Source organism: Adiantum capillus-veneris, chromosome 6, assembly GCF_014529385.1.
Source record: "Adiantum capillus-veneris isolate H3 chromosome 6, ASM1452938v2, whole genome shotgun sequence".
Lineage (NCBI taxonomy): Eukaryota > Viridiplantae > Streptophyta > Polypodiopsida > Polypodiales > Pteridaceae > Adiantum > Adiantum capillus-veneris.
The window spans coordinates 41,965,935-41,993,556 of NC_140936.1; the positions used below are offsets into that span (position 1 = coordinate 41,965,935).

General features: G+C 42.0%; 1 protein-coding gene across 1 annotated transcript; it reads right to left on the minus strand.

Annotated features, from left to right (window-relative positions):
* Positions 1–387: 387 nt before the first annotated feature.
* LOC147455409 (uncharacterized) lies at positions 388–2,653 on the minus strand. The gene is made up of 2 exons (XM_086515253.1): positions 2,210–2,653; positions 388–866 (listed from the first exon to the last, which is right to left on the minus strand). The coding sequence occupies exons 1-2, from the start codon at positions 2,558–2,560 to the stop codon at positions 729–731; spliced, it is 489 nt and encodes a 162-aa protein (XP_086371379.1). The 5' UTR covers positions 2,561–2,653; the 3' UTR covers positions 388–728.
* Between the last annotated feature and the right edge of the window lie 24,969 nt (positions 2,654–27,622).

The window sequence follows — 27,622 nt, forward strand, 5'->3', positions numbered from 1 at the left end:
TGCCATTTTTCAAAAGTAGCTATCTAAGTCATCTGTTCAGCTCAAGAATGCCACCCACTAGGCTACATTCTTAACTAGTATCTTGTGTAAGTCAATAAGAGATAAAGCCAATAAAGCTACTAACCACTAGATGTTCAAGATTTACAAGAGTCCAAAATATCAACATACAATGGGGATGGAGGCTAAAGGTTTGGTCCAAATGGTTTAAGTCCTTAAGCTAATCAAGCTAGTTCCGTAAGATCCCTCAAGGGGTCTTAAGGTCCTGGCCCAAAACTTTAAAATGGTCAAAGGTCAGAAACTATCACTGAATCAGAAAACTGCATCAACATCAAAAGTGGTAGTTCAAATATGGTCTCAAATGTGGTAGATCGTAGACATACATACATATAGCAATAAAACGGCAATACACACAACTGCCAAATATTTGGAAACGATAAGAAATACAGAAATATGGGGGCAAACACTGCACATTGCAAGCATCAAGGTTCTTCATTTTGTACATCTTGTGATATACCAGCACATTTATCACAAATGCTTCCTTAGCGAAACTAAGAATCAATCGACACCCTAATAGCTGCCATCGGAATTGCATCTATTTTCAAGTCAATTATGATGTTTTGATTGACAAAACCTGAAAACAGATCAGCTAGAAACTGATTCTTTCAAGCAAGCTGTTCTTCCATTGTAGGGAGACTCACTTCTGCCTTCCACTTACAAAGAAGAAGAAATCATCGCAGGTGAAGTATATCCAATTGCTTCATGTTTGCCCTTTTACTGGCAAAATTGCCAGCACTCCTGCATACCATTGACTTGTTGATGACACCTGGCCTGCGAGATATTCCTGTTGTACTCGTCGGCAACTGTCCCTGCAATCATACAAGAAATGTTCAATCTTTACAGTTCATGCTCCAATATGTCTATTTACTTATAAAATCAGCTCCAATTAGTTGAGATAAGCAAATTCACAGTTTCCTCTTGAAAAATCCACAAAAATGAATTGTCTGTGGTTGCCAGAATGACTTTTCCTGAAGACTCCCTTACATAATCTCAACCTAAGATACCAGGCATGATAGAGGTTACATCAAGCAGCAGAAAACAATAACTGAATGTATTGCTGCTTACATGACATCTAATAAACCTCCATTATAGTCTAAAGTAGCAAAAGGCCATAACAAAAGCCAAAGTACAACAATTGCTTCTGTTGCTGCTCATCGATGCTAAACCTTATCATGGAGAAGTCGAACATATCACAGCAGCTTATGTAGAGACCACAAATGTCAATACATCAGCACATGCCTGAGCTCTAATTATGCAATCCTCATCGAACCAGATGGGAAAATGGAAATCTGCCATATAGCTAGCTCTAAGTTCAATTTCCATAAACAGATACTGATATAGTTCACCAAACAGTGGCACATGCAACCAAACTATTTAATATGCAAGTAAAAGAATCCAAATCTGAAAGAGAACCCACTTGAAAGGCATGCAAAACAGGAGACCCACATGCAGTCCTGCTTTCTTGACAATCATATGTATTCCCATTCACTCTAAAACAGATAAGCAAAATGAGAAAGAGAAAATGACTCCTAGCTAGAGATGTTTAGCATTTCCAGCAAGCAAAAACAATTGTCACAGTAACATTATTGCCTTAAATGCTTATAATTGTTGCTAACCCGCATACAACCATAAAAGAAGAGTGCAGGATCAATACATCACAACAGTGCCCACAAAGCATGAGAAGATCATGGCCAGAAGCCACAAGATCTCACCCACGATCATCAGCACACATGTGTTCTAACTCTATGTGATTAAGAGATCAATAGCAAGCCCGGAGAAGAAACCATGGAAATTTAAAACAACAAACAGCCAATGAATCTTCCATGATTGCTTCCTCCTAAAGTCCACATACAAAAACTGGGAAGCAGAAGTATCAACATCTGACAAAGAACAGGAAAACAAACTAAAGGTCGTTGACAGATGGAAGTGATTATTAATTCAAGAAAAAAGGCCATGGAAACCTCAGTACACCTAACAGACCATCAGTGCCAATCCGATGGCTTAGCAGACAGATTTGATACAACATGAGAATATATTAAGATGCAAACCAACAAAGGACCCACTTAAACGGAAGCCATAAGACCAATATAACTGAAGGACAAGATGTAAATTGACGAGGCAGCATTGACCATAGCTTGTCGATCGCATGTACCTGTAAAGAGTGGATTAGTGAAGTAATGTCTTGTAGAGGGTAACGCTGATGAAGGCAAGGGGTCCGCACTTCAGCAAGCAGTCGGTGGGAGGGCCAAGATGGGTCGAGGTTCTCCTTATCTCCGTCACACCTGTGAGGCTTCGACACTTTCTTGGAGGTTCTCTTCCTGAAAACTGTTGAAGATCCACCATCGCTGCCCTTCAGCTGATCTCCGTCAGCATAACCTCCATCTGCATGCTCCCGATCCGACCATACCTCCAGCTCGAGCAATCGCATTTTACTGCCCAGGTTGCCCGCCATAGCCAGATACTCTTGCCCTCCTTGACTCTGCACAACCGCTCCGCAAATCATCTTGTTTGCCCAGCGCTTGCGAGGGTTTCGCTTCTGCTCCCTTCTCGCCGAGCTTCAAGAGCCGATTGCAGTAATGTGACTTCTAAGAATGAAACGGGTCTTCAAAAATGTTAAAGAGGGCGGCAAAGATAAAGCTCCAACGGTCTCTACCCGCCTTGCTTTCCAAGCATTCAAATTTCAAAAAGAAACAAACTCAATTTTGATATTTGCTGTGATGGTATGCTGAGATTGTGAGAGGGGTGGCCTAGTTTGCTTGACCAACGTTTGTTAACAGCAGCCAACCTTTCAGAATTGACCGAGCGAAGAAAGCTAGTAGGCTTTGAACCCAGGCGATCAGCCGGTAATGCGGAGGCACAACCACTTGGCTACACACGGCTGGTTGATTGCAAAGGGCATGCACTTGTTTAATTGCCTGGGTGTGACACGAATGCCACGCCCACCTGTAAAAGCAAAGGGGGTTGGCACCTAGTGTGACAGCGGCCTAACTAGGCCAATGAGGACTTCTCAGTCTAGCTATGCATCTCACGTATCGTCATACCATCTTGTAGACAGTGGGAACAGTTCCCGGATAGGAACTCAAACCGGCGGTTGAACTAGTAATTATTGCATTAACTGCACAGTGGACAAATAGTTAGAGACCCAGTCCGACACCTATAATTAGGGGCCATGACTTCATTTGACGGGACTATGATTTGGGGAGTAGCACGCTATTGTATTGTGCTCTTGAATCTAGTGTCTTGGAGCTCACTGTGCTCTTGTAGTCTTTTGTCCATAAGCTCAGAGCAATCCTTTGGCACATATTGCACTTTGTTCCAGTTGTACTAATTTGAATACAATCTAGTTCCAGTTATAGTTCCACTCTATGCATCATTTTCATTTCAGTTACTATTTCCATTTCCATTTCAGTATCAGTGTCCTTTCATTCCACATCCTTGTCACTAAAACTAGGCATGTGTGAAATTCTCAGTCTAGCAGTGCATCTCGCACATTGTCATGCCATCACTAGGAAAAATGTACCTAACTGCATAAATTTTCTTTGAAACGCCTACTTTTTAGCCTTCTCCTTTGTAGAAGCTTCACCAAATGATACTGCAAATGCAACAAACCTGTGTGGTCATTTGAGAATTATGTGTGCAACCCTTCTATAGGGTTAAGGTGTGGGTGTAGATGTGTAAGTTCAATGCAAGCTCTCACACGATTGTTAATGTCTTCTGCCACCCTACCTTGGAGTTTCAAATGAGGGTTACATTCAGCTTGACAAACATTGCCTATGTCATCCCTCTCTTCGATGGGCGCATTTTTTGGAAGGGCATGAGAATATTATCATCGTGGCTTTACACTCTACAACTATAAGTCTCTATAGACTAATAGCATCCTTTGTGTTCTTCTTCTTTTTCAATGAGATCAATTGTATAGCATTGGAGCTCTAACTAATATAATGGTAGCTTTGAGTGGTTATTGATCATTGTGTTTCCTTTGGAGCTCAAATATGCCCTTCAATGTGTTGGCTTCAAGAGTAGTTACTTAAATTATTTAGTTGTAAGACTAATTGTCATCCTAGAAAGTGCACATTGACCAATAGACACAAGCTAAAGCCCTCAATTCTATCGATTAAATCTTGATTGTACTCATTTACATATTCTAACTAATGTTTGAAGATTGATACTGCATGTGGGTCAATCTTAACCAGCAATGCCTTGTTAAAATGCTGATCAATTGCTTGAACCTAAAAAGGTTTTGAATGTTTCATCCCCTCATTTTTATAGATAAATCAACAAACCTCTATTCTTGTGTAGACACTTTCTATGAGCATCTTGTAAATACGAGTGAGACTCCCTCTTCCTCTAGCAGAGTGACCGCCTGCGGCGGCATAATAAAATCAAGATAGGCCACACCTCACAATACACATAGATTAATACAAAGTGAAAGAAAGAATCAAAAGTAAACATATCACTTCTCATACCATACATCTCATGATTTGAATCAAGTGGTTATATTTGCAACAATTATCAGTGGGCCCCTAGTTGGCCATTAACACAATCATCTGCATGTCAACATTCTTTAGCCATCTACAATGTCTGTACCATGGCCCAAGCACATACAAATGTTGTTGCTATTGCTCCAGTTTCAGCTTCTGTATTCACTTATCCCATCTTGGATCACTGGCCAGTTGCCCCACCTGATGCCGCTTTGCCTCTCCTCCATAATTTTGGTGCCCTCACCATGATAACAGCCTCTTCAATGTCCAGACTACAAATTCGTCTACTCATAATGAAAATTATATTGGGCCATCTAGTCATGTTGTGTCCGTATGTATGCATGTGTAGTGTGAAAAAAGGATGAGAGAGAGAGAGAGCCATGCAATACTTTAGTAGAAAGCAAAAACAATCCTCACTTGAATCAAGAAGCGGTAGCATTCGCAACTACTATTACTAATCCATCTCACCAGCAGCACCATAAATTTTCTTTTGCCATAGGCATGTTTGCCCAAAATGTGCATGAGCTTTAGCTCCTCCCTTTAGGCTATTGCTATGGATGCTCATAAGACATTTAACATGTCAATTTCTTCTTTGCCATGCCATTTCACTCACTTGAACATGCACATGTTTCCTCATTGTCTTGTGTATGAAAGAGAGCATGTAAAGGCCTCGTCCTAGCCGTTACTCTTGACCAACGCATCTAAGCCATTGACTTTTAAAAACAAAAGCACAAAAAGAAAATTGTTTGCGTAAATTCGGACTATAGCCAAGCACCCTAGTTACTCACGAGCCGAACATGGGCATAACCAATGCATGAGAAATTAGCTTTTCATTTCAAGAAAAATAACAAAAAGAAAAGGATACGAAAAAAGGAAAAGAGAAGATAAGTTGAATAAGTAACTTGTTAAATAAATTGCTTGTTGAATAAATAGCTTGTTAAATGAGTAACTTGTTGAATAAGTAGCTCTCCTTCATTTCTCAAGGTGCAAACTTGAGAGTAAGCTTGAAAAATCCATAGCTAAGCCTCTTTCACAGACACGTCTCCTACACACACCCCCTCTCCAAGAGAAGCCATGGCCAAAACCCTAATCAAGTTTGTCAAAACTTGATCTTTTTCCTCCCATTACACCCTCCATCTCCTCTCTCTTAAACACCTCAAGCTTTCCATAGCTTGAGTCTCGTTTATCTCATTTCTTTCTCTAAATCCAAGTAGCAAAACTAGTGGTTTTTAAGTGAAGGTCAAGAGGGAGAGAGCCACTACGTCCAAACCAAGGAGAATACTATACCATGCATACACTGAGGTAACGTTTTCTTGATCTTTTTATGCTATTGTACTTGTTTGAAAGTGATTTAGCCTTCATGCTTACTTAAATGCATGCTTAAGCTCTCATGTTTTCATAAGAAAGTATTTTCCTTGCTTGCTTGGGAAGAAGAACAACTTCATAATTTTGTTGTTTCTTTCTAATTATGGTCCATTACTAATCATAACTAACCAGGTTGCTAACAACCAACCAGACTAATAGAGAGAGTAGAAATCACTCTCTTTAACCATAGATGACTGGAGATCATTTCTACCTAAATAGTATGCATGATGAATGGTGATTAATATCCTTAATTATCCTTTAATCTCTTCCATAAACCTTTTTATTGATTTTAAAGTTACTTTTATTCTCTTACCTAAATTAATCTTATAAAGGTAAATGCCATTAATCAAAGGCAACTAAGTAATGGAATTGTTTTTGGAACTAACCTTATTTTCTAAAAGAGGATTTATAACTTCTCCAAAAGAAATGCTCTCATGAAAGCCTCACAACTTTTTCTTGATTTTGCATAAATTAGGTATGTCAAAGTTTTAGTGACATACTTAAGTTAATATCTAATTCACTCAAGAGGAAGTTGAGTTTTTGAAGGGAAATTATCATAGCGAAAGAAGTTTTCTGAAAGAGATTCTCCCTTCCAAGTAGGGTTATCCTCCCTCCCCTCTTGTTAATTGAAAAACCCAAATCCTTAACCACTCCTAGCTATGGAATTAATCCTCTCCACGGTAGCCAAGTATGCCTAAATCCCATCTCAAAGAAGGATTTCGTAACCATTCACACTCAATTGCATGAGCATTCTCTCTACACTAGCATACCCACCCTTAGGAACTTTGCATTTTACTTTTATACTATCATTCATTGAATGGTTCTACTTGTGTACAATCAAGCATCAACTCATGCATAATCACTCAAAAGACGTTTACGATTGCAAGTTGGTGCACTCTAAAGTTCTATGTTTGCAATTCATGGCCCACACTAAAGCAAAGATCATCATAAAGAGCATATGCATTGTTCTTTTCAAGTTTGTATTCTTTCAAATTTGTTGCAATTGGGATATGGGGGAAGTAAGGGGATAGCTTCATGGAAGTGACGACCGTGTTACTTGATCATAAAACTCCCATTGCTTCCATGGAGATGTCCCATGGATGGCAAATGACACAAAGAAAACAAATGAGATTCGTTCAAGATGGGGTTAACTTGAAATTTGCATTGAGACAAAATCTTAACTTCCAAGAAACTCATTACTTTGTTAGCATATGAGCCACTTTCAAATCCCTGGCCTCTCAGTAACTCACGTGGTAGAGCTTTAAAACGGCTGTCTCCCTTTATTTGTCATCACGTGGCTTTTTAAATTGCAATGAAGCGGGTGCAAAAAAACGCAGACAGCAGCTTTATAAAGCGAATCTGCATGGCCTGCTTTGCATAGCAACTCTCCATCAGCTCTATCTTGCTTTGCATAACGGCAATCAGCAACAATAATCATAACAGCCTCATCAAACTTGCGTGCAATCTGCTCTAGCGGGCCTCATCAAACTTGACACCCGTGTACAATCTGCTCCAACAATCAGCAGAGCAAGGTTCTCAACACCTCTCTCTCTCTCTCTCTCTCTCTCTCTCTCTCTCATTATCATAGGAGCCAATTTCAAATCCCTAGCCTCTCAGTAACCCACATGGTAGAGCCTTAAAATGGTTGTCTCCCTTTATTTATCATCGCGTGGCTTTTTAAATTGCAGTGAATTGGGCGCAAAAAAATGCACACATCAGCTTTATAAAGCGAATTTGCATGGCCTGCTTTGCATAGCAAATCTCCATTAGCTATGTCTTGCTTTGCATAATGGCAATCAACATCAATAATCATAACAGCCTTATCAAACTCGCGTGCAATCTGCTCTAGCGGGACTCATCAAACTCGTGTGCAATCTACTCCAGCAATCAGCAACAAGGTCATCAACCTCTCTCTCTCTCTCTCTCTCTCTCTCTCTCTCTCTCTCTCTCTCTCTCTCTCTCTCTCTCTCTCTCTCTCTCTCTCTCTGTGTCTCTCTCTCTCTCTCTTTGTTGTTTTTGTTTCGTGAACTTATATATGTAAAGCATCTATTTAGATGACCTCTCTTCAACTAGAACTACAATTTTCATGAGCTTAAAGTATACACGGCCTGCACCCACTAGCCCTCCATGATTACACACCATACGGATAGCAAGGAATGTGATTTTGTCCAGTTGTAGCCCTTCCTTCTGCATGTTGTTAAGACACACTTGCAGTCACCTTGGCGAGCATATTCAGTAACCCATGCATTCCACCCTTCGACATCCCTTCTTGATATCTCACCCAAGGCATGTTGGGCATCCACTAGGCTACCACATTTTTCATACATGCTCATTAGATCAGTGGTCATCACTAATTGATCACTTTTGAGCTCAAGTTTTTTGTGCATTGGAGCATGTACTTTTTTGCCCATTTTTAGAGTGTGCACATTCCCATGAGCTCTTAACATACTAAAAAAGGGACCAGTGCTCAAAGTTATACGTTCCTCCTGTATTTGGGTGTACATTACGTAGGTTCTCTTACTCTCACCATGCTCGGCATAGCTTGAAATGATGGTGCTTCATGAGAAGTCATCTGCACGTACACCATCCAGTTGTAAAACCTTCAGATAGTTTGATGCTTGCTCAGGTCTTGATGCTGCGAGAAGCGAAGTCCATGGAACGCCATCCCTTGATAATAGATAATATCGGCATGGAGTTTTTTTCCTCTCTCCATGGCTTCAATGTTGTAGCAAGCTTTCAAGTTGCCAAGGTACATAACTACGTTTGGAGAGAAACCTGCATTTCAACTAGGCAGCTTATCAAAAACACTCCGACAACACTAGGAACCATTGACCCAACTCCCATTCGGCCAACGGCTAAGAGCAAGTTTATTTGTCCAAATTTAACCACCCATCCTTTCGTCCTGAAGGCTATGCTTACATCTTGAAGGCATGTGGCTCTATGCAAGTGCTTGAGGAGCTTCCTGTCCGCATTGTGGACTCTTGGAATGCACTAATTGTAGGGTTTGCCCCACAAGAGAAAGTTGTAGGCTGTTTTCGGCAGATGCAAAGCAAGGTCCTTTCTCTAGATGTGATCACCTATGCTTGATTTATGTTTCGAGTTTTCTTCTTCCCTAGAGTTGTTAGTGTATTTTCTGCCTCTCTATGGATGTTTCTTGGCACCACAATTTGCATACATATCAACCAAGATACACACTCACCAGTAAGATCCTAAATATGCAACTCCATGATGTCAACTCACTGTTGCCTAGGTACAATCCTTCTTCCTGAGCTTCATCAGTGGATTGTTGACGCTCTTGCTTTCAATTGAAGATGAACGCTACATGAAAGATGTGCTTGGCTTTGCATGGGACGGCTTGTATGCCAAATATGGTGCTCTTCAGAAGGCAAAAAAGGCGCTCGAGGAGCTTCTTCTACAGGATCTTTCCTCTTTAAATGCGTTGACACTGCGGGATGTGCCAAACATGAGTGGGCCAAGGAAGCTCTAGATTGTTTTCAGTTGATGTGAAGCGAGTATATCTCTCTGCATGAAGTGAGTGCAGGGCTGCCATGGTGCCCATATAGGTGCCCTTGAACGGCTTAAATGCTCTTGGAGAGATTTTACATTGACACCCTATACTTTTTGGGACACATGACATTGATATAGGGTTAAGGAGGATAGGTTAGTGTGCCTTGATGCTAATGGCATGCTTGGAGAGGTTAGTGTAGAGCTTGAGAGAGAAACTATTGCACAACACAATATAGGATAGGTCGGTGTGCCATTCATGCTAATGGCATGCTTGGAGAGGTTAGTGTAGAGCTTGAGAGAGAAACTATTGCACAATACAATATAGAATATAATTGCAAATGATAGGCTTACATCTATTCAACAAAATGTATCTCTATATAGGCTTACACAAACGAGACAACCTTTTGACACATGAGCACAAGATATGGCTGCCTATTCACAAACACAAGTGGCTTTTCTTTACACATGGGTTGTAAGGGGTTCTTCACATGGACTATTTACACATGACACTTTTATAGGTGGAAGAGATTGTTCACACAAGAGATGCAACAGAACCTCACATCCCAACAATTCTCTCCTATGTGGGATTTGGTTGCATATCACTTACATAATCCTTCCCTGAAAACACACTAGGATTAGACACACAAAACACAAACCTCCCCTGGAACACAAATCTGCCTCCCCTTGACACAAAGGGTGTTGTTAGAAGCTGGACACACTAACTACTTGGAGGATTATTATTTTTTGTAATTATTCATTCATTGAGGAAAACCTTATTTTTCACCTTGTAAATATTGGGACTTGCAGAAGTTTCCAGATTGTATCCGAGTTTTGATAGTTAGATTGAGTAGATGGTTGATTTTGGAACTTTAGGGTTTGAGAAATTGTAAGGTATATATACCACTTTTTGACCTTAATGAAAAACCTTTTGTCATTTTTTAAACAAGTTTTGAAGTCTGTGAGCGAGCGTACTGTGTACGAGAGAGAGTGTGAGCTTCATCTTGACACTACGTGTGCTCCGGTGGTTGTAATCGAGTGCGGAGAAGTGCAGCGTGTTGCCCCCGACGAGAGCTACGCGCCGATACCTACATTGCGCCCGTACGGTCCGGTTTTGCGAGCTCCTTCTACGAGCTTCATCGGGTGTTTGGGTGAGCATACATTGTCCAATTTTGCATTGCAGCATATCCACGCGTTCACATCGAGTAGAACTACACATTAGGCACTTTAGATTTTGGAAACGAAGACCTGCAGATTTTGGCCAGACATCCTACGTGATTTTGCACCAGGTGTTTTGGGTTGGGATTTTGGTTCATAGACCTTAGGGAGAGCGACCTATTGGTATAAGTAGGGTCTCCTTCAAGTTCTATAGTGTTTCGAGATTGTTTGATGGGTGTTCGGCTCTAAAAAGCGTCGTAGGAAGTTTCCTCTTATGTACTCTTGAAGGCTGTGACTTAGACAATTGGTGGAGACCTCTATAGGAATTAGTTAGAAGTCGGTCGAGTGTAGGTTGACACCTTATGCTTGCTTCCACGCGCCTGCGGGTCGAGCTTCGTCCTTAGCTGACATTATATGTTAGGTGAGTTCTCGTTGTGCTGACGTCCGTCGCGGCGTATCCGTCCAACATTGGCGCCGCTACCGGGGACGAAAACCTTAGGTAGGTGACCGAGACTAATCCTTGAGGATTGGGATTTTTGGATTGCCAAGAGTCTTGTTTTACATTTAGATAGGATCAGAGGGTGGAGGACTCTCTAGGTCTTAGAGGGAGTCTAGGAAGCGTGTGTCTGGCCTAGATCCTTCGACTTAGGTAGATGAGGTAGACTTAGGTAGTTTTAGGTAGTAGTCGAGTTCTTGAGTAGGAGTTGGAGTGGTAGAAGCGGTGAGAGGAGAGCTTGAGAGTCCGGAGAGGCCAAAAAGCAACCGAAAATATCATTATCACCATTTCACATGATAAGTAGGAGTAGAGTAAGTAGGACATCATGATTCAGGATCTAGAGCATTTCATGCATGTATACTTGCTTTGTAAAGTCATTACAAGTTTGTAAAAGACGCAAAAAGACGCAAAAGTGTGTTTGAAAGCCTAATTGAAGTCCAAAAGTTACTATGAATGTTTATGATAGATCTACAGAGCATCAGAAGCATTTCTGTCGGGAAAAAAATTAATTTCAAGCCAGGAGACATCCTACGCGTAGGATGTCTACAGGCTAATCTGGAAGGAATTTTGGGATTTTGAGTTGACCAGTGTGTTCAGAAGGTAGGGTTTACCCTAATTTCAACTGGAAAGTGGAAATTTGGCCATATCTTGACATGATAAGGCCAGATAGACTGAAATTGCCGGACATCCCACCCAAATAGTGCCAAAACATTATTTTGAAACCAAAACCATAAGATGGCTGCATGAGCATGTCTTGCATGATATATTGAGTGACTGAAAGGGGTTTCACCTCATTTGGGTGAGAAAATTGGGTTCAAAGCGGACTTTAGCACTTTTGACTGAAAAAAGGCAAGAACAGCTAAAATTGGGGACTTTTGAAATCCAAACCAAAATCTAAGCATACCACTGGGTTACGGACATCAAGGGGAAGCTGTGGGACAAGTCTGGGGTCAAACAGGCCAAAAAGACATCCTACGCGTAGGATGTCTTCTGAGTGATTTTGGACTCCAAACCAAATTTTGAGTATACCAAAGTGATCAGCAACTCAAGGGGAGCTTGGGCTTTGAGTTTGAAGCCATTCTGATGAAAAGACATCCTACGCGTAGGATGTCTAAAGCAAGAAATTGAAGCCAGACTTTGACAGTGAGCATAGCAAGGTGTTGTATAGCTTAAGGCAAGCCTCCTATTCAATTTTGGTCCAAATTGGAGTTGATTAGACTGATCAATATCAGCAACAGACTGTCGGAACAGATTTCTGACTCATTGACCAGCTAATAGGTGTCCAAATCAAAAAATAAAAGCAGTTGTAGGCTCAACACATCAAGGGGAAACCATAGTGCAAAAATCCAGGCAAAACACAGCAAGAGACATCCTACGCGTAGGATGTCTATTGGGGCATACTGCAAGGAAAATTTGACTGTGCATAGACGGTGAGATTCCATTTGGCTTAAGGATTCCAGAACTTCTTTCAGAAGTGAATTTGGACCTTGTTTGCCCATTTGACGGAGCAAAGACTGAATTCAGACTTTTTCACGTAAATTGACCAACATCCGAGGGAAGTACAGTTTCAGATTAGCAGACCTAATCCAGAACATCAACAGTGTATAAAATACAGTAGTGGTTCAGATTAACTCTCCAGTTATACCAATCATTACTAAGGTAACCACTAGCAGATAAATGCTTTGACTCGATTGCCGAAATTAAAATGCTTGTGTACAGGTTTATTCAGCAACAAAGCAAGAAGTCGTGCACAACCCATCCTTTGCCAGGTGAGTGGTTGGATTTGTGATAAACTGCATTGATAAGTTTGATGAATTTAAGATCAGTAAGATACATTGTTAGAGACCAGAAGGTGGCAGGTGACCAAGGTAGCTTAGTGTCCACCGAAGAGAGTGTAACTCAGGCAAGGCTAGATCCTCTAGCATCGATTATTGAGGAGGAAGTGATACTGACACTTCCTCAGAAAAATCTTTCTTCATGATGGGTAGTCAACAGCCAGGAGGTTTCACCTATAATGGACCTATGCGAGGAGGAAGCACCTCCCAAAATCCTTTGAATGATTCCAAGCTCACTGTGATCTTCTTAGAGGGAACAAACTCGAGAGGAGCCCTAGTCTATTTTGACTATCGAGGACGCAAGTCCATTTGTATCGAAGAGAGACTAGCTTAGAGATTGGAGATAATCCGAGTATATGATGATGGAGATAGATTCTGAGACGAAAAGGGGAACCACTATCTAATAGTTAGTAACCCTGAAGATTCCAAAAGATATGGAGATAACGTGGCGAAAGGGAAAATGGTTTCAGAAACTCAAGAACCGCCACCAAACATTGATCGGCCCGGAGCTATTTTTATGTATGAAAAGAAAACAACCAGGGTTCCAACTTATAACGAGAACGTGGGAATCTACAAACATGAGAGTGAGGGTATAGTCTCTTACTTTCGCAGCAAAGAACCATACATAAACGAATTAAGCAAAGACAAGGTTCTTTACTTATTCTCTTATGAAACTGCTACGGGGAAGGGTATAGTTTTTGTTGATAGATACGGGCGAGAATACCAACGTATTCTCCCAGAGGAGGTAGAAAGGGCAACAAGTCCAGGAGCATCACCATATGCCCCTGAGGAAGTGCCAAGAGCCACCTACACCCCAAGCAAGTCAACGAATCCTTTTTCAGATGAGTATGGCGCTACCTCACATTCCACCCGACCGCAAGCATTCAACAACCAAGACCAACCAGCAAACCAGCCATCATTGCAGGCATGGCTTCAACAGAGTGCAACAATGGAACCAGACTGAAACCGAGATGGTTATCAAGCCACACGAGGGCTAAGGGATTTGCAAGAACCACCACTCTATTCAAGGTATCAAGGAGAGAGTAAGCCAAAGACTCAAGGGTCAACAGAGCGTGGAGGACCACCCGTAGAGCAAGTTCGAAGAGAAGAACCACCTCCAGCGAGAACCGTTAGAAATTATGGCTTAGGAGCACCATTGGGAGAGGAACCGACTTATTACAGAAGACCTGAGGAGGTATATCGATTAGGACGGGGAGATCCAATGATGAGGTTTGTAGATCATCGGAAAATTAGGCCTTCTCAAGTGCAAAAATGGGTAAACAAGAAATACATAGGAAGCAGAGACCCAAGAGATCATGTAGCAGCCTTTGTGCGTGTAATTAGAGCCGAAGAGGTGTTAGATTTTTCTACCCAATTTGCAGGGTTTGGACTAACCCTAGAGGATGATGCTGCCACTTGGTTTGACTCTGTAGAGTGTAGAGACTTTGAGTCTATGGAGGAAGTGTTTGACGAGTTTATCGAGGAATTATCACAAAGGGGAATAGCTCATAATACCGTCTCACAGATCCATAAATTCAAACAGAAAGATGGAGAATCTGTACGAAAGGCAACCCTAAGACTAAAAAGATATGTTAAGTTCTGTTCGGTTGAAGAACTGCCAACTCAGTCCAGACTTATGCTGATATTCATCCAAGGACTAAGGAATGCGGATCTCCAGAAAGACTTACATATGAAGAGGAGCACGACGTTGAATGAGTTGACCAAGGAGGCTCTTTACCTGGTTGGACAATTGTGCGGTCTACAAAGAGGGGGAGTTCAAGGACCTTGATGACGATTCGTCTTCACAACAAAGTGGAAGCAAATCTTCTAAGACAACACCGAAAGGAGAAGTAGCTGTAAACCAAGAGCAGCTTGTAGATGAAGTGCTAAAAAAGATCAACTTGTATGCCAAACCCCATGCTAAACAGCCCAAGTGGTGTGCTATTGAACAAAAATGGACAAACCATGGGACCGAGGAATGTTATTATTACAAGGGGTATGTGAGAGAGAGACCTTACGCTCCCCAAGTTCCGGTAGCTTCCCCTCAAGTTCCACCGATGCCTAGATATCAAGCAGGCAACCTACCAGGACCTGTAGGTGTAGAAAGACCACAACCGGTGTTGGGGCAACAACCACCCCTACCAGGATTACGACCACCTGGTATAAGATACACACCAACAATAACTGAATCAGAGGATAAGGCTTTGGTGCCTATGCATGCATATTATGAAGATCCCAATGGATATGCGGCAAACCTTGTCTATTATCCACCGGAAGAACCCTCGACACCTGAACCATGGAGCATGATAGGAAATACATGACCACCAACTGCTGCACAGGCAGCAGGAGAAGAAAGATATAGTTTAGATGAATGAACACTGATGTTCATAGCCAATGGAAGCATGGGTGGATAGAAACATGCTTACCAACAAAGAGGAGCTCAAGGAGCACCTCAACAACCCAAGGGACCCTGCTACAAGTGTGGTGGAGACCATTGGCTGAGAGATTGTCTTCATGATGAAATCATTAGAGTCAATGCGTATTGCCCAGAATGTGGAATTACTCATTTGATTCCCGATTGCCCTAAAAACCCGAGCAAAGGAGCAAAAACCACCTTGAACATGCTAGAAACAGTACCTTCCAGTGGAGGATCGGAAAATGAAACAATCATACCTATTCATGCGGTAACACGAGCCCAGGCTCAAAGAAGAACGAACGAACCCATAGTTGAAGAACCAAAAACCGATGCCCAAAGTTCAGAAACAAAAAATCAGAGAAGCACTTGGAAAGCTAGAAAGGCGCGTAGGAAAGCCATGAAGGAACGAGAGAAAACAACTCTATCCGATGAGTTAAAACATACAAAGGAGAGACTAGAGCGGTTAGAGGATCTAGCTAGCTTAAGCTCACACACCATGGCAACCATAGCACCCAAGGAAATAGCAGAGCCCAAAAGTGCAGGATTAGGAGGATCTGTACTGGTTGACAAGGTAAATGAGCAGTTGGATGCGCTTCTAAAAGCTTATGAAGCTAGAATTAAAAATAACCAAACCCAAGAGCAAAGGTGGATGACCTATCCATATGCAGAAATAGAAAAACAGAGCTTGGATATGCGTAAAAAGATGATCGAAACAGCTTAATCATTGATGGAAGACCCGCTGGGTAAACCTACAAATTGGCATGAGATACCAGCTCCAACCCTATCCAACCAACTTTAGAAAAACATGTGCAAAACAAAGGAAAGACTCACTAATGCCTATGAGTCCAGAGGAGAGCCTATCATAGTGCCAAATACCACAGATGGGACAAGTGACGGGTTCCAGCCTAAAATATTGGCAGAAATGGTTAAGGACTGTAACGGTCTAGATGATCTGTGGAAGCAAATCCGTGAGGCCAACGAGGCTAATAGGATGAGTAACCACCTGAATAGCACGAGAAAAGAAAAGAATGTGATCTTACCTCCTATTGAAGAATTTGAGGCAAGATCGCAAATGAACTTTGAGATACATTCACAAGGGGGAGACCAAGGATCAATTAGTTCGGGGCACATCCAACCAGACTCGCTGAGAACTTTACCCTCTTACCTAGGGGAGTACGAAGCCAAGTCGGGGGTGAGAGCAATCCCATCTCAAAGACTTTCTTCTAACAAAGTGATGGATTCGCAAGGACTGATTGAGTTGTTGTCCACTCCGGTGGGATGCACAATCACATTAGCATAACTCCTAAGGTTACGACCAAACATGTGGACCACAGTAGGTAAATGCCTAGAAAAATTTGGAGTGAAAGACCCCACCCTGAAGCTACAGGAAGGGATCAGGGAGTTGGACAGGCCTCAACTAAACACTAGGCTAGTACCATTGAACAAGGTTGGAAAATATTGCGAGGGAGAAGATGGAAACACCACGCTACCAGTAGAATTCCAAGGAGTAGTTTCCAAAGCTATTCCTGACAGTGGAGCGGTAGTTGCTATCGCCACCAAGGAAATCTGGAAAAAATGGGAAAAACCAGCTTTGAGGGCTACCAGAATGAAACTGCAATTGGCAGATGGGTTCATGGAGAAGCCTCTAGGACTCTTAGAAAAAGTGATTGTCATTTCGTGCGGAATCGAGTATGAGCATACATTTGCAATAGTCGATTTTGACAAAAAGAATAATTATGAGATCATCTTGGGGCGACCATTCATGCGACAATTGAAGATGGTCCAAGATTGGGGTTGTGACCATATATACCTCAGACATGGAGAGACAACAACTAAAATACACCTGAAAGACCATAATTACAAAGATGTGAACCAAACACCTGTGGAAGAGTTTGATTCAGCCACAATAGCAGGATCAGAACTCCCAGCATGGTTAGGGCAACCAAAAGAGCTATGGATGTGCGGAGCTTCACATTGTGGAAGCTTAAGAAGAGAGGAATGCGTCTTGGAAAGGGCGATAGAGGACAAGGAGTATATTCCGGAACCTTTCCCTGAAGATGTCTTGGAACCTCTGGAATGGGAACACATACTAGCAACATTGGATGTTTGTACTATTACCGATAGTCCAACAACAAAATTTTACGATAAGGATAGCTATGATGTGTTACCCTATTACATGGTAAGCGTTATACCAGGAGAAAAAGAGACGGTAGAACCAACAGAACAAGAAAAGTTTTACACCTTCTCTGAACATTTGGAAGTAAATGATGATGCAGATAATGAGTGTTCAGACACCTCAAGTGAGCGTGGAAATGAAACCGAGAATATCAAGTTTTATGATTTTGCTAATCAACACCCTAGACGCCAGGAACGCTATAGGAGGAAACGAGCAGGAAACAAAGCAAGAGAGAACCTGATGCCCAAGATAAAAGAAAAAACTCACTATTTGATGCTTGTAAAAGCAGAGGATTGTGTAAAAGATCACATATCAGGAAGATTCTCAAAAGATCGAAAAGAAAGAACGCGAGAGGAAATAAAACAGGTACGAAAAGCTAAAACTGAAACAAAATCACAAAAATAAAAAAACCAAACAACAAAAGACCAAGAGTGGACCAAATTGGAGCGTAAACAAAAATACCAAGAACTAAAACGGTCTTTGCGTGAGATATGGACTACTGAAGAAGATAGTGATGGTAAAGGGGAGTCGGAAAAGGGGAACATGAATGTACCATCACACTATCGGAAATTTACTATCCAGGACAGAAAAATCATCATGCCACCACCAGTCAGGGAAAGAACCAACCAAGAATCTTACGATGGGCCAGAAAATGCAAAAAAGATAGACCTTGCAGGACCATGTGAAAAGCCTCGTCCGGTCTATATAGCTAACGATTTAGAGCCTGAAGAAGAAGAACGGCTAACACAACTTCTCAAGAAGTATAAAGATGTATTTGCTTGGTCCTATAAAGACCTCAAAGGAGTTGATCCATCGATATGCCAACATACAATTCCTTTGAAATTGGATGCAAAACCTAGCAAACAATGTCCTTATACATATAATGACAAATGACACATTTGCTAAACAAATCAAAGAGGAGATTGATAAACTGATGGAAGCTGAATTCATCTATGAAATCGAACATACAGATTGGGTGTCACCCATTGTGGTAGTTCCCAAAAAGAATGGAAAACTGTGAGTGTGTGTAAACCTCAAAAAGGCAAATGCAGTCACCATAAGGGATAATTATCCCTTACCAATCACAGAACGTGTGCTTGAGCGAGTGGCCGGGAAACGGGCTTATTCCTTTCTGGATCATTGTAGACCTACCTAGGCCTACTAATGCGAAACAAGTGCAATCCTTCATGGGACACTGCGGATATTATCGAAGATTCATATACATGTATGCGGTTATCGCACAACCTCTGTATCATTTGCTAGTCAATTTCGAGTGGACCAAGGAGTGTGAAACTTCATTCCAAAAGCTGAAAGAAAACCTTATATCAGCACCTGTACTGAAGGCACCAGATTGGGAAAAGATATTCCATGTTCACATTGATGCTTCTGCATATGCCATTGGAAGTATTCTGGCTCAACCTGGAGACGGAACAATGGATTTTCCGGTTTGCTATGCGAGCCGACAGTTAAACAGTGCGGAAAAGAACTACACAACCACCGAGCGAGAAGGGTTAGGAATGATTTATGCTGTAAAGAAATTTCGGCATTATTTGCTTGCAAACAAATTTGTGTTCTTCACAGATCATCAATCTCTTTTGTATCTGGTAAATAAACCATGCAATACAGGGAGAATCGTACGCTGGTTTATTATATTATTAGAATTTGACTTCATAGTGGTGGTCAAAAAGGGGAAAACCCATTTACGAGCGGATCATCTTTCAAGGATACACAACGGGGAAGCTCCTGAAGGAGTAGATGATGACATACCATATGCTTATCTTTTCAATATTGAGATGGTACCCAAATGGTCACAGGAAATTGTTAGCATTCTTTCAATGGGAAGTGGGTTTGATAATACGGAATACAAATCCAAACAACAAACAATTCGACAAACAAAAAACTTCCAGTTGATAGCAAGACGGCTGTATCATTTTGGATCGGACCAAATCCTACGAGTATGTATAAATCTGGAAGAATTCGAGTGCTACCTTGAAGAGGCACATGTTCAGGATTGTGCATTTCATTGTTCAACAGTAAAAACACACCAGAGACTGAAACAGTTAGCGGTTTATTGGCCAACTATGTATGCGGACACACATTCTTATGTTACCAATTGTACTATATGTAGTGCCAAACGACCAGTGGATCACGCAACTTTGTTTCAGGTAAACATAGCACCTGCATGGAGTCAATACATCATTGACTTCTTAACCACCAGGATGTTCCCTGAAAACATCACAAGAGCACGGAAAAAAGCTATAGAGCTGGAAGCTCGTGACTTCCAGTTAATTGGGAACCAACTCTATAAGCGATGAAAGGACAATCAACTTAGAATCTGTGCAAGTGAAAGCGAATACTTGCTGATTCTAGAACATGCACATAGCGGAATAAGTGGAGGCCATTTTTCGGGCGATAAGACGACAAAAATTATCTTAACCGCAGGAATTTGGTGGCCTACATTGCACATGGATGCTGAAGAGTTTGTAAAGCGTTGTGACGCATGTCAACGCACCAAGGTGCCAATAAAAAGAGATGAGATGCCTTTACGACCAATGATGGGAGCAAGAGCATTTGCAAAGTGGGGCATTGATTTTGTGGGACCTATATCACCCCCTGCATATCGCACCCATACCCAATATATCATTGTGGCTACGGACTATCTCACAAAATGGGTCGAAGCCAAGGCAACACAAAAAGCTGATGCACGCACCACTGCACAATTTTTGTACGATACGGGTTACCAATAGAAATTGTCAGTGATCGTGGGACACATTTTCTCAATGAAGTCATTGAATATCTACTAGAGGAATTCATGGTCATACATAGGAAATCTGCTCCATACCATCCACAAGCCAATGGACAAGCTGAAGCCACAAATAAAACACTATGCACGGTTCTCACTAAATAGTGTCAGAATCAAGAACATATCGGGATCAGCAGCTACACTCAACATTGTGGGCATACAGGGTAGCTTACAAAACAGCAATCGGAAAAACACCATACAACATGGTGTTTGGCCTAAATGCTATACTATCCATAGAGTTTTTAATTCCAACTCTACGAGTAGCAAAACACTTAGAATGGACAGGGCATGGGCTCTCTTCAAGAATAGATGATCTTGAAAAGCTAGATGAACTCCGCTTACGAGCTATAGCTTCAATCTATGCTAAAAAGAGAAGACAAAAAGAATTTTTTGACAAACATGTGCGTACTAAAGAGTTCAAAACAGGTGATTACGTACTTGTTTATACCTTGAAGCAACATGCCAAGAAACTTAAAAAGCAAGGGATGGGACCATTTGTGATTAGTGATCTATCACAAAGTGGACCTGTCAAGCTTGCTACATTAGCAGGTGAAGAAATGCCGAACTGTATTAGTGGATGTCGACTGAAGAGATATCATCTACCACTCACACAGGAGATGCTCCAACAAATTCATCAAGGAAAACAAAGAATGAAGGAAAAACAGAGAGTGCGAGAGGAAGCTCAAGCAGAAGCACAAGAATGCATTGCAAAAAGAAGACTTCTGCGACAACAACAACAAAGTGGACCACCATTGCGAATCAATGCCATTCGACTGACGAAGTTGGATGAAGAAATAGTGGAGCCAATAATTGCGGTCAAAGTGGGTAGCAATCAAGTTGAATCGACAGCCTTGCTTGATTCTGGAGCTCAAGAAAATTTGATCTCTTACGGATTATACCAACATCTCACATTCACATTCAACTTATTCCTACTCCTCAAGTTCTGGAAAGTAGCACATCACACCCGTTGAAAACATTGGGATGGACTATATTGCATATACAGATACATCAATATATTTACCCACACAAATTCTATGTGGTGGCGGATGAAAGCACACAACACCCAATGATGTTGGGGCAACCTTGGCAAAAAGAGTACAATGTGCAGATAGATTGGAAAGCAAAGGCAGTCATAATTCAGCATGCACATGAACAACAGTGGATAGCCTTTGCTCAGCAATACCAAAATGATTAGTTGCAAGCCATGCAATCACTGGAAACAAAGCCAAAAGCACAAATGCCATCAAAGAACAACCTGATACCCGAGAACAACAATCAGGTAAAAGCCAACCATGCTAATTACAGACATATGAAGTCACCAGCCGCAATGCAAAGATCTAGGTTACCAAAACAAGGGAAACAAGTATGGATGCGGAAGGATAGAAATGCCATGGCAGACAAACAACAATGCAACAACAGAATTCCAACAAAGCAGATGGTTCAACCACAAACCAAGGGCATAAAACAGATATGGATCCCAAAGAAAATGCTTAGCCATAACCCAAATGTCACTCGCATTTGGATACCAAAGCAAAAGCAAAAGGAACTCCCTTCAGTACAAGCAACAACAAATGGCAAACTGCTGCACTTGAAAAAGGAAAACCGACTTATGTGGATGCCAATCAACAACAAACCAGTGGCAAACAAGGTAGTTCCAAAACATCTAAAAAAACCGGCAGCAACAAAATACCAATGGAAAGCAAAGGCAATACGGCCCATAGCCATTCCGGCCCAACCAATTCTCTCCTTCAAAACAGCTACAGCTCTCTCAACAGTTTCGGCAAAGCAATTGCCTTTTGAAAAAAAATATTTAAACAGAGAGCAGTAGAGTTACAACTGTTACTTGCAAAGAAAACAGGAAACCTCGACGGAAAATGCCAATAAGCCTCTTGCTTATTCCCTTCTCTTGCACAACATTAATTTTTCCATGCATTGACCGAGTATGCATAAAGTAGGGCCACATTAATCGGCCAAGCATTAGCACAAATTTTTCAACCTATGCACGACACATACTCCGAGGCGATACCTTGTCGTCCGGGAGGACTCCGGCTAGGAGGGGGGGAGGCATTCTCAAATGCGGAACCAATAACAGAAACAACAAAAAAGGGCATGATTTTCGACTATTTTAAGGGTTGTTGTTTGATAGCGAACTTTTCTGGAGTAACCCAAGTACATATGCCCTTATACAGCATGTATCTACAGGTATATGGGGCCAAACGCCAAATCAAGCCCCTAGGTGTGTGTATATAAGTAGAAATAGCCATTTTTCGGGCAAAATATTGGTAAAACAGAGAAATCCGGCCATAAAAATTTTATGTGAGTGTATATAATGTTTTGCGGTGATGTTTGCGATTTATTATGCTTTTTGGGGATTTTCTGGGTTTGATTTGCTATTTTCCTTTTAATTTTGCTAATTTTTGGCAGAAAAACTTCAAAAATACAAAAAGCAGGTGAAAAACAGTCGTAATGAAAAAAAAAATTATGGGGATGACCAGTGACTATAGGACAACCTATGGTACAGTGGGGGTGCAATTATGAGACTGGAGCGGAAAGCGTGTTTTGGCCAGGTTTTGACCGAAATGCCAAATTTCTGGTAAACAGAGCAAATGGAGTCCAAATCAACAAATTTTTGAGCCTAAACCGCATCTTGCAAGAAGATAGGAGCACATGTCAAATTTCATGAAAAGTGGTTCGAGGACCTCCATTATAAGAAATTTTCACCTCATTTTTAGCTCATTCTCACTATTGACTTTGTGGAGAGAGCTTCTGCCACCTAGAGCGGACCGACCTTCCAGCAGCTTCTACGACGTGCACGACTACCCGACGAGCTCCAGACATGAGAGGTAGGCTCACCACCTTGAGCCTTTCGCGCATGTTTGTCATTATGTCGCGAAAACTAGCGTAGGGGTCACACACAAAGCGGGCGGTAGAGACCTACAAGTAGAGATGGCGGCCTAACTGCTAACCTGAAAGCAACAAGACTTCATCGGAAGCTTACCCTAGCCTAGGAGACCAGTCCTGGATGTCCAAAGGCAGTAGAAAACCATCGGGAAAAACCCTAATTCCCAGAAATCCGCAAGAGGCCACCAAATGGGAAATCGACGAAACGGCGACCAAATGCTGCCAAGATTCATGGGTAGGAGCATCTCGACATGCTCGACAAGTCTATGTGACTCGCATGACCAAAAAGTGACCCGAGGCGGCACTAAACTTCAGAAACGGCATCAGACACACAAAGCGTCAAATTGCTCTTGCGGCCAAACCGCAAGCCTGTTTGCCACCAAACTTCACGAGCGGCTTTCCTAGACCATCAACAACCAAGTCCTATGGAGGTAGACCACCACAAATCATCGAAGGTATGTAAACGCAACCACGGGTGCTTCTAGAGCGACAAATTGCCAAATGGAGCTCCGGTGAAGCCAAAGTCGACAAAAACCTTATGGCAAGGATCCCCAAGGGATGGGGAAGCTATGGAGACCAACATCAAGAAAATTCATCGCCAAAAAGCACTCAAAAAGCCAGAAAACGGCTCGGAAGCTCTGAAGTCCACACAGGGAGTTATTCTCTATCTATTTGACTTTTTTGTTGAAATTAGGCTCAAAAGGGACTTAGGGGGGCCAAGGGCAAGCACTGGGAGCACCATCCATGAAAAAATCACCAGTAGACATCCTATGCGTAGGATGTCTCAAGGGCACTTTTGGGCACAATCTCCAACAATTTTCATCATGCACATTTTTTGAATGACATTTACAAGCTATCCACCAAGTCTCATCACATTTGGACCAAATTTGACCTCATATGTAGAAAAAAAGCAAAGTTAGGGCATAGAGGCAATAATGGGCTATAGACCTACCAAATCTTGTCCAAATCCAATGAAACTTGCACTACACATTCACCAACACATCAACAACCAAACTGTGTGGTCAGAAGGAAAAAATGATGAAATAGACACCCTATGCGTAGGATGTCTATTTGACTTTTTTGACCAGCAGGGGATGTTTGGTCATTCCAAAACCAATCACCTCATCATCAGGAGCTCATATATCAATTTTGAAGCCATTCTAATCATTTTTGACCCCCAACACTATCAAGATACACTTTTTGAGCCCAAAAACACCATACAGGCCCTTACAAGCATCAAACCTTGTCCAAATTCAAATCCAAGAACATAGCCATGTTCCATAGGCCAAGGACTACCCACAGGACAAGTTTCATGTCATTTTGATGAAAAAGACATCCTACGTGTAGGATGTCTCCAGCATAAATTTAGCCTTCTGTGCAGAGAGTGACATCATGGGAGCCAATACCATGGTGCAATAAGCCCATATACCAATTTTCAACCCATTTGGACATCAATTGCTACCTATGATGGACTTTCTATCCATATTGTGACCTAAAGCCTGAATCAGCCCAAAAATCCACTTTTTGATATCCAAATCCAAGCATATAGCCATGTTCCATGAGCCATACACTACCAGCATATCAAGTGTGAACCAATTCTGATGAAAAAGACATCCTACGCGTAGGATGTCTAGATGAAAATTTTTGGCTAGATTTGCACTATGAGCACTTGCACAGCTTCACAAGTTCCTTTTAAGCTTTATTTTCAATTTTCAAGTCATTTGGATAAGTAAAACTCAGTTTCGCAGCTAATATGGAAAAAACGCTAACTTCGGACTACTGAGTGACAGGATCTATGGCAGCTGCGAAATCATCGGCAAAGAAGAGAAGAATGACCATCAAGGATTACCTGGAAGAAGTGGAACCCTTCGTCATTCCAGAAGGAACACTAAAGCCCACCAAAACATGGATACAATAAGATCTGTTAGAGTCCAACGACCTAAAGATCTACCAAGGAGTGTTCAAAGACACTGAAGGCAATGTTATTGAGCTACCAATGCTGCCGAGAGAACTCAATGAGTTTGTACGAAGCAAGATGGCCGGATACTTGGAGAAGATTGATCTCCATAACTACTTTGAAGAAATACCGGCAGGGGTGGACATCAAGAGAGTCTGGGATTTTGTGACAAGCATCAAAGAGGATGGAGTGGCCAAAGTAACAGATTTACAAGGCAGACCAGAAACAGAGATAATAATCACTGAGCGTGTGGTAGCAGATGCACTAGACCTCTCCAACGAGGGGGATAGTGTGACAAAAAGAAGGGATGAGGTCAAGGTGTACAAAGAGAAGAAGGGGAATTACACCTTTGAAGATATTGCCAACCCAAGAGTGGCAATCATGAGCCAGTTATACAACCAGTACTTCCACATGTGCACGAAGAGGCCACAAAAGTACAGAATGCCGCCAGGTGCAATTACCACGACATTCACGTGGGCAATGATGAAAGGCACCCCAAAGATAATCAACTATGCGGCATATATACATGACAACCTAGTAAAGATGGGCAACAAGAAGCCAACCTATATAGTGCTAGGAGAACTAATCACCAAGGTGATTTATGGGGCACTACACGCAAAAGGAAGGTGGCTTGACCTCCTGTCTCAGAATGATTGGCTGAGGTTAAAAGAAGACGAGCCGCAAAGAGCACCAAAGGTGGCTACAAGATTAAAAAGACGGCTAGAGCCAGTTCAAGAGGAGCAGCCCAAGCAGAAGAAAGGGAAGAAGGAGTTTGCTCAAGTGCCTGCCAAAGAAACAAAGTCACAGAAAGCGGCAAGACTAGAGAGGTTGATGGAGAGCTTCCAAGCAGAGAGAGCCCTCAAGGGTGATTTAAGTGAACTCTGGAAGCCATCTCTAGAGTCTATGTCAGGATTGTCCAGGAGAGTGCAAAGGGACCGATTTGAAGACTATATCAAGAATTTTGAGATTCTTGATGCTGCATCAGAGAACATTCCACATGTCCCTTTCACAGAGGAGGAAGTACAACAAATAAGGCAGAAACTGCTAGATGAGCAAGAGAGACAAAAAAGAGAAAGAAAAACTAAAGTAGACAGGGATTTAAAGGGCAAGGTAACATCTCTACCGGCCAGCCCTAGACCCCCGGGGCAGTCACTTATCAAAAGCTTCTTATATCACGTGCATTCAAGGGTTATTAATAATACCTCAATATACATACTATATTTACACTACACGCCTATTTAAAAAACCCCCACCCCCCTCTGTATGTATACATTTTGATACATTTTGATCTTTTAATAATCCTCTCCGGTTAACTCACGTGATAGCATACACATTCTAAAAAGTGACCGCCCCGGGCCTAAACCCAACCCACAGCCATCACCACCACCCTCACCACCTCCTAGCAACCCTCCACCAGAAGATAAGGAGGCTGAGGACAAACAAGAAGAACAGCAAGCAGGTGAGCAAGAGCAGAGACAAGAGCCGGATCCGAAAGAAGAGGCTAAGCCTCAAAGTGAGCAAAAAGAATTAGAAGATTCTTATTATGCATTTTTGGACCTACTAGCTACAGGATATACGAAGGAAGAAGCCACCACAGTCGCATTCGACTTGGCGAGGACAGGGCCTAAAGAACAGATGCAAGGCATCACACTAGTAGAGTTAAAGGAAATTGCTACAGATACATTGGACCTGCACCCACCCTCTAATGACTGGGACGTGGTGATGACAAAGCTAATAGGATTGAGAGCGCAATCCATGGCTTCAGAGAAAGAGATGACAGCTCTCAAGGCCACTGAAGAAAAGATCAAAATGAAAGTAGACGCTCTGCAAGGACAAAGCCAAAGGCAAAAGGAGAGAGAAGCTGAGCTACATGCCAGCCTAGCAAGGGCACTACAAAACTGCCAGGCAATGGAGGAAGCAAATCAGGCAGCCGCAAAAAGAATGCAAGCAGTTGAAGAAGAGTGTCAGTAGCTTAGAAGTCACTGCTAGATGCCGAGAAGGAAAGAGATAATCTGACACTACAGCTAGCAGAAGAATCTAAAGAAGTAGAAGCCACGAGGAACGCCAAGGAAAGAGCAGAGATAGATCAAGAAGCAAGCTAGGATGAGGTCCTTGAGCTCAAGGACCAACTCAAAGTAAAAGACCAGACCATCCAAAGGCTGCGAGCATCACCTGCTAGAGTCAGAGCTACTAGATCGACTCAAGTCATGAATGAGAGTCAACTCTATGAAGAGCAAATGCAAGAACTTCAGAAAGAGCTGACTCTAGAGAAAAAGCAGAGATTGATGATGGCAGAAGGATCTATAGTCATGCAAACGAGAATGGAAGAAGGCCAAAAATCTCTGCAAGAGGAAGTGGAAAGCATGAAGAGAAAGCTCGAGGAGGCGGAGAGAATAAACGCCGAACTAAATGACCTCCTCGTGAACATGGGCGAAGAAGCGGAAACGGAAAAGCAAAAACTCCTGAGGCAAAT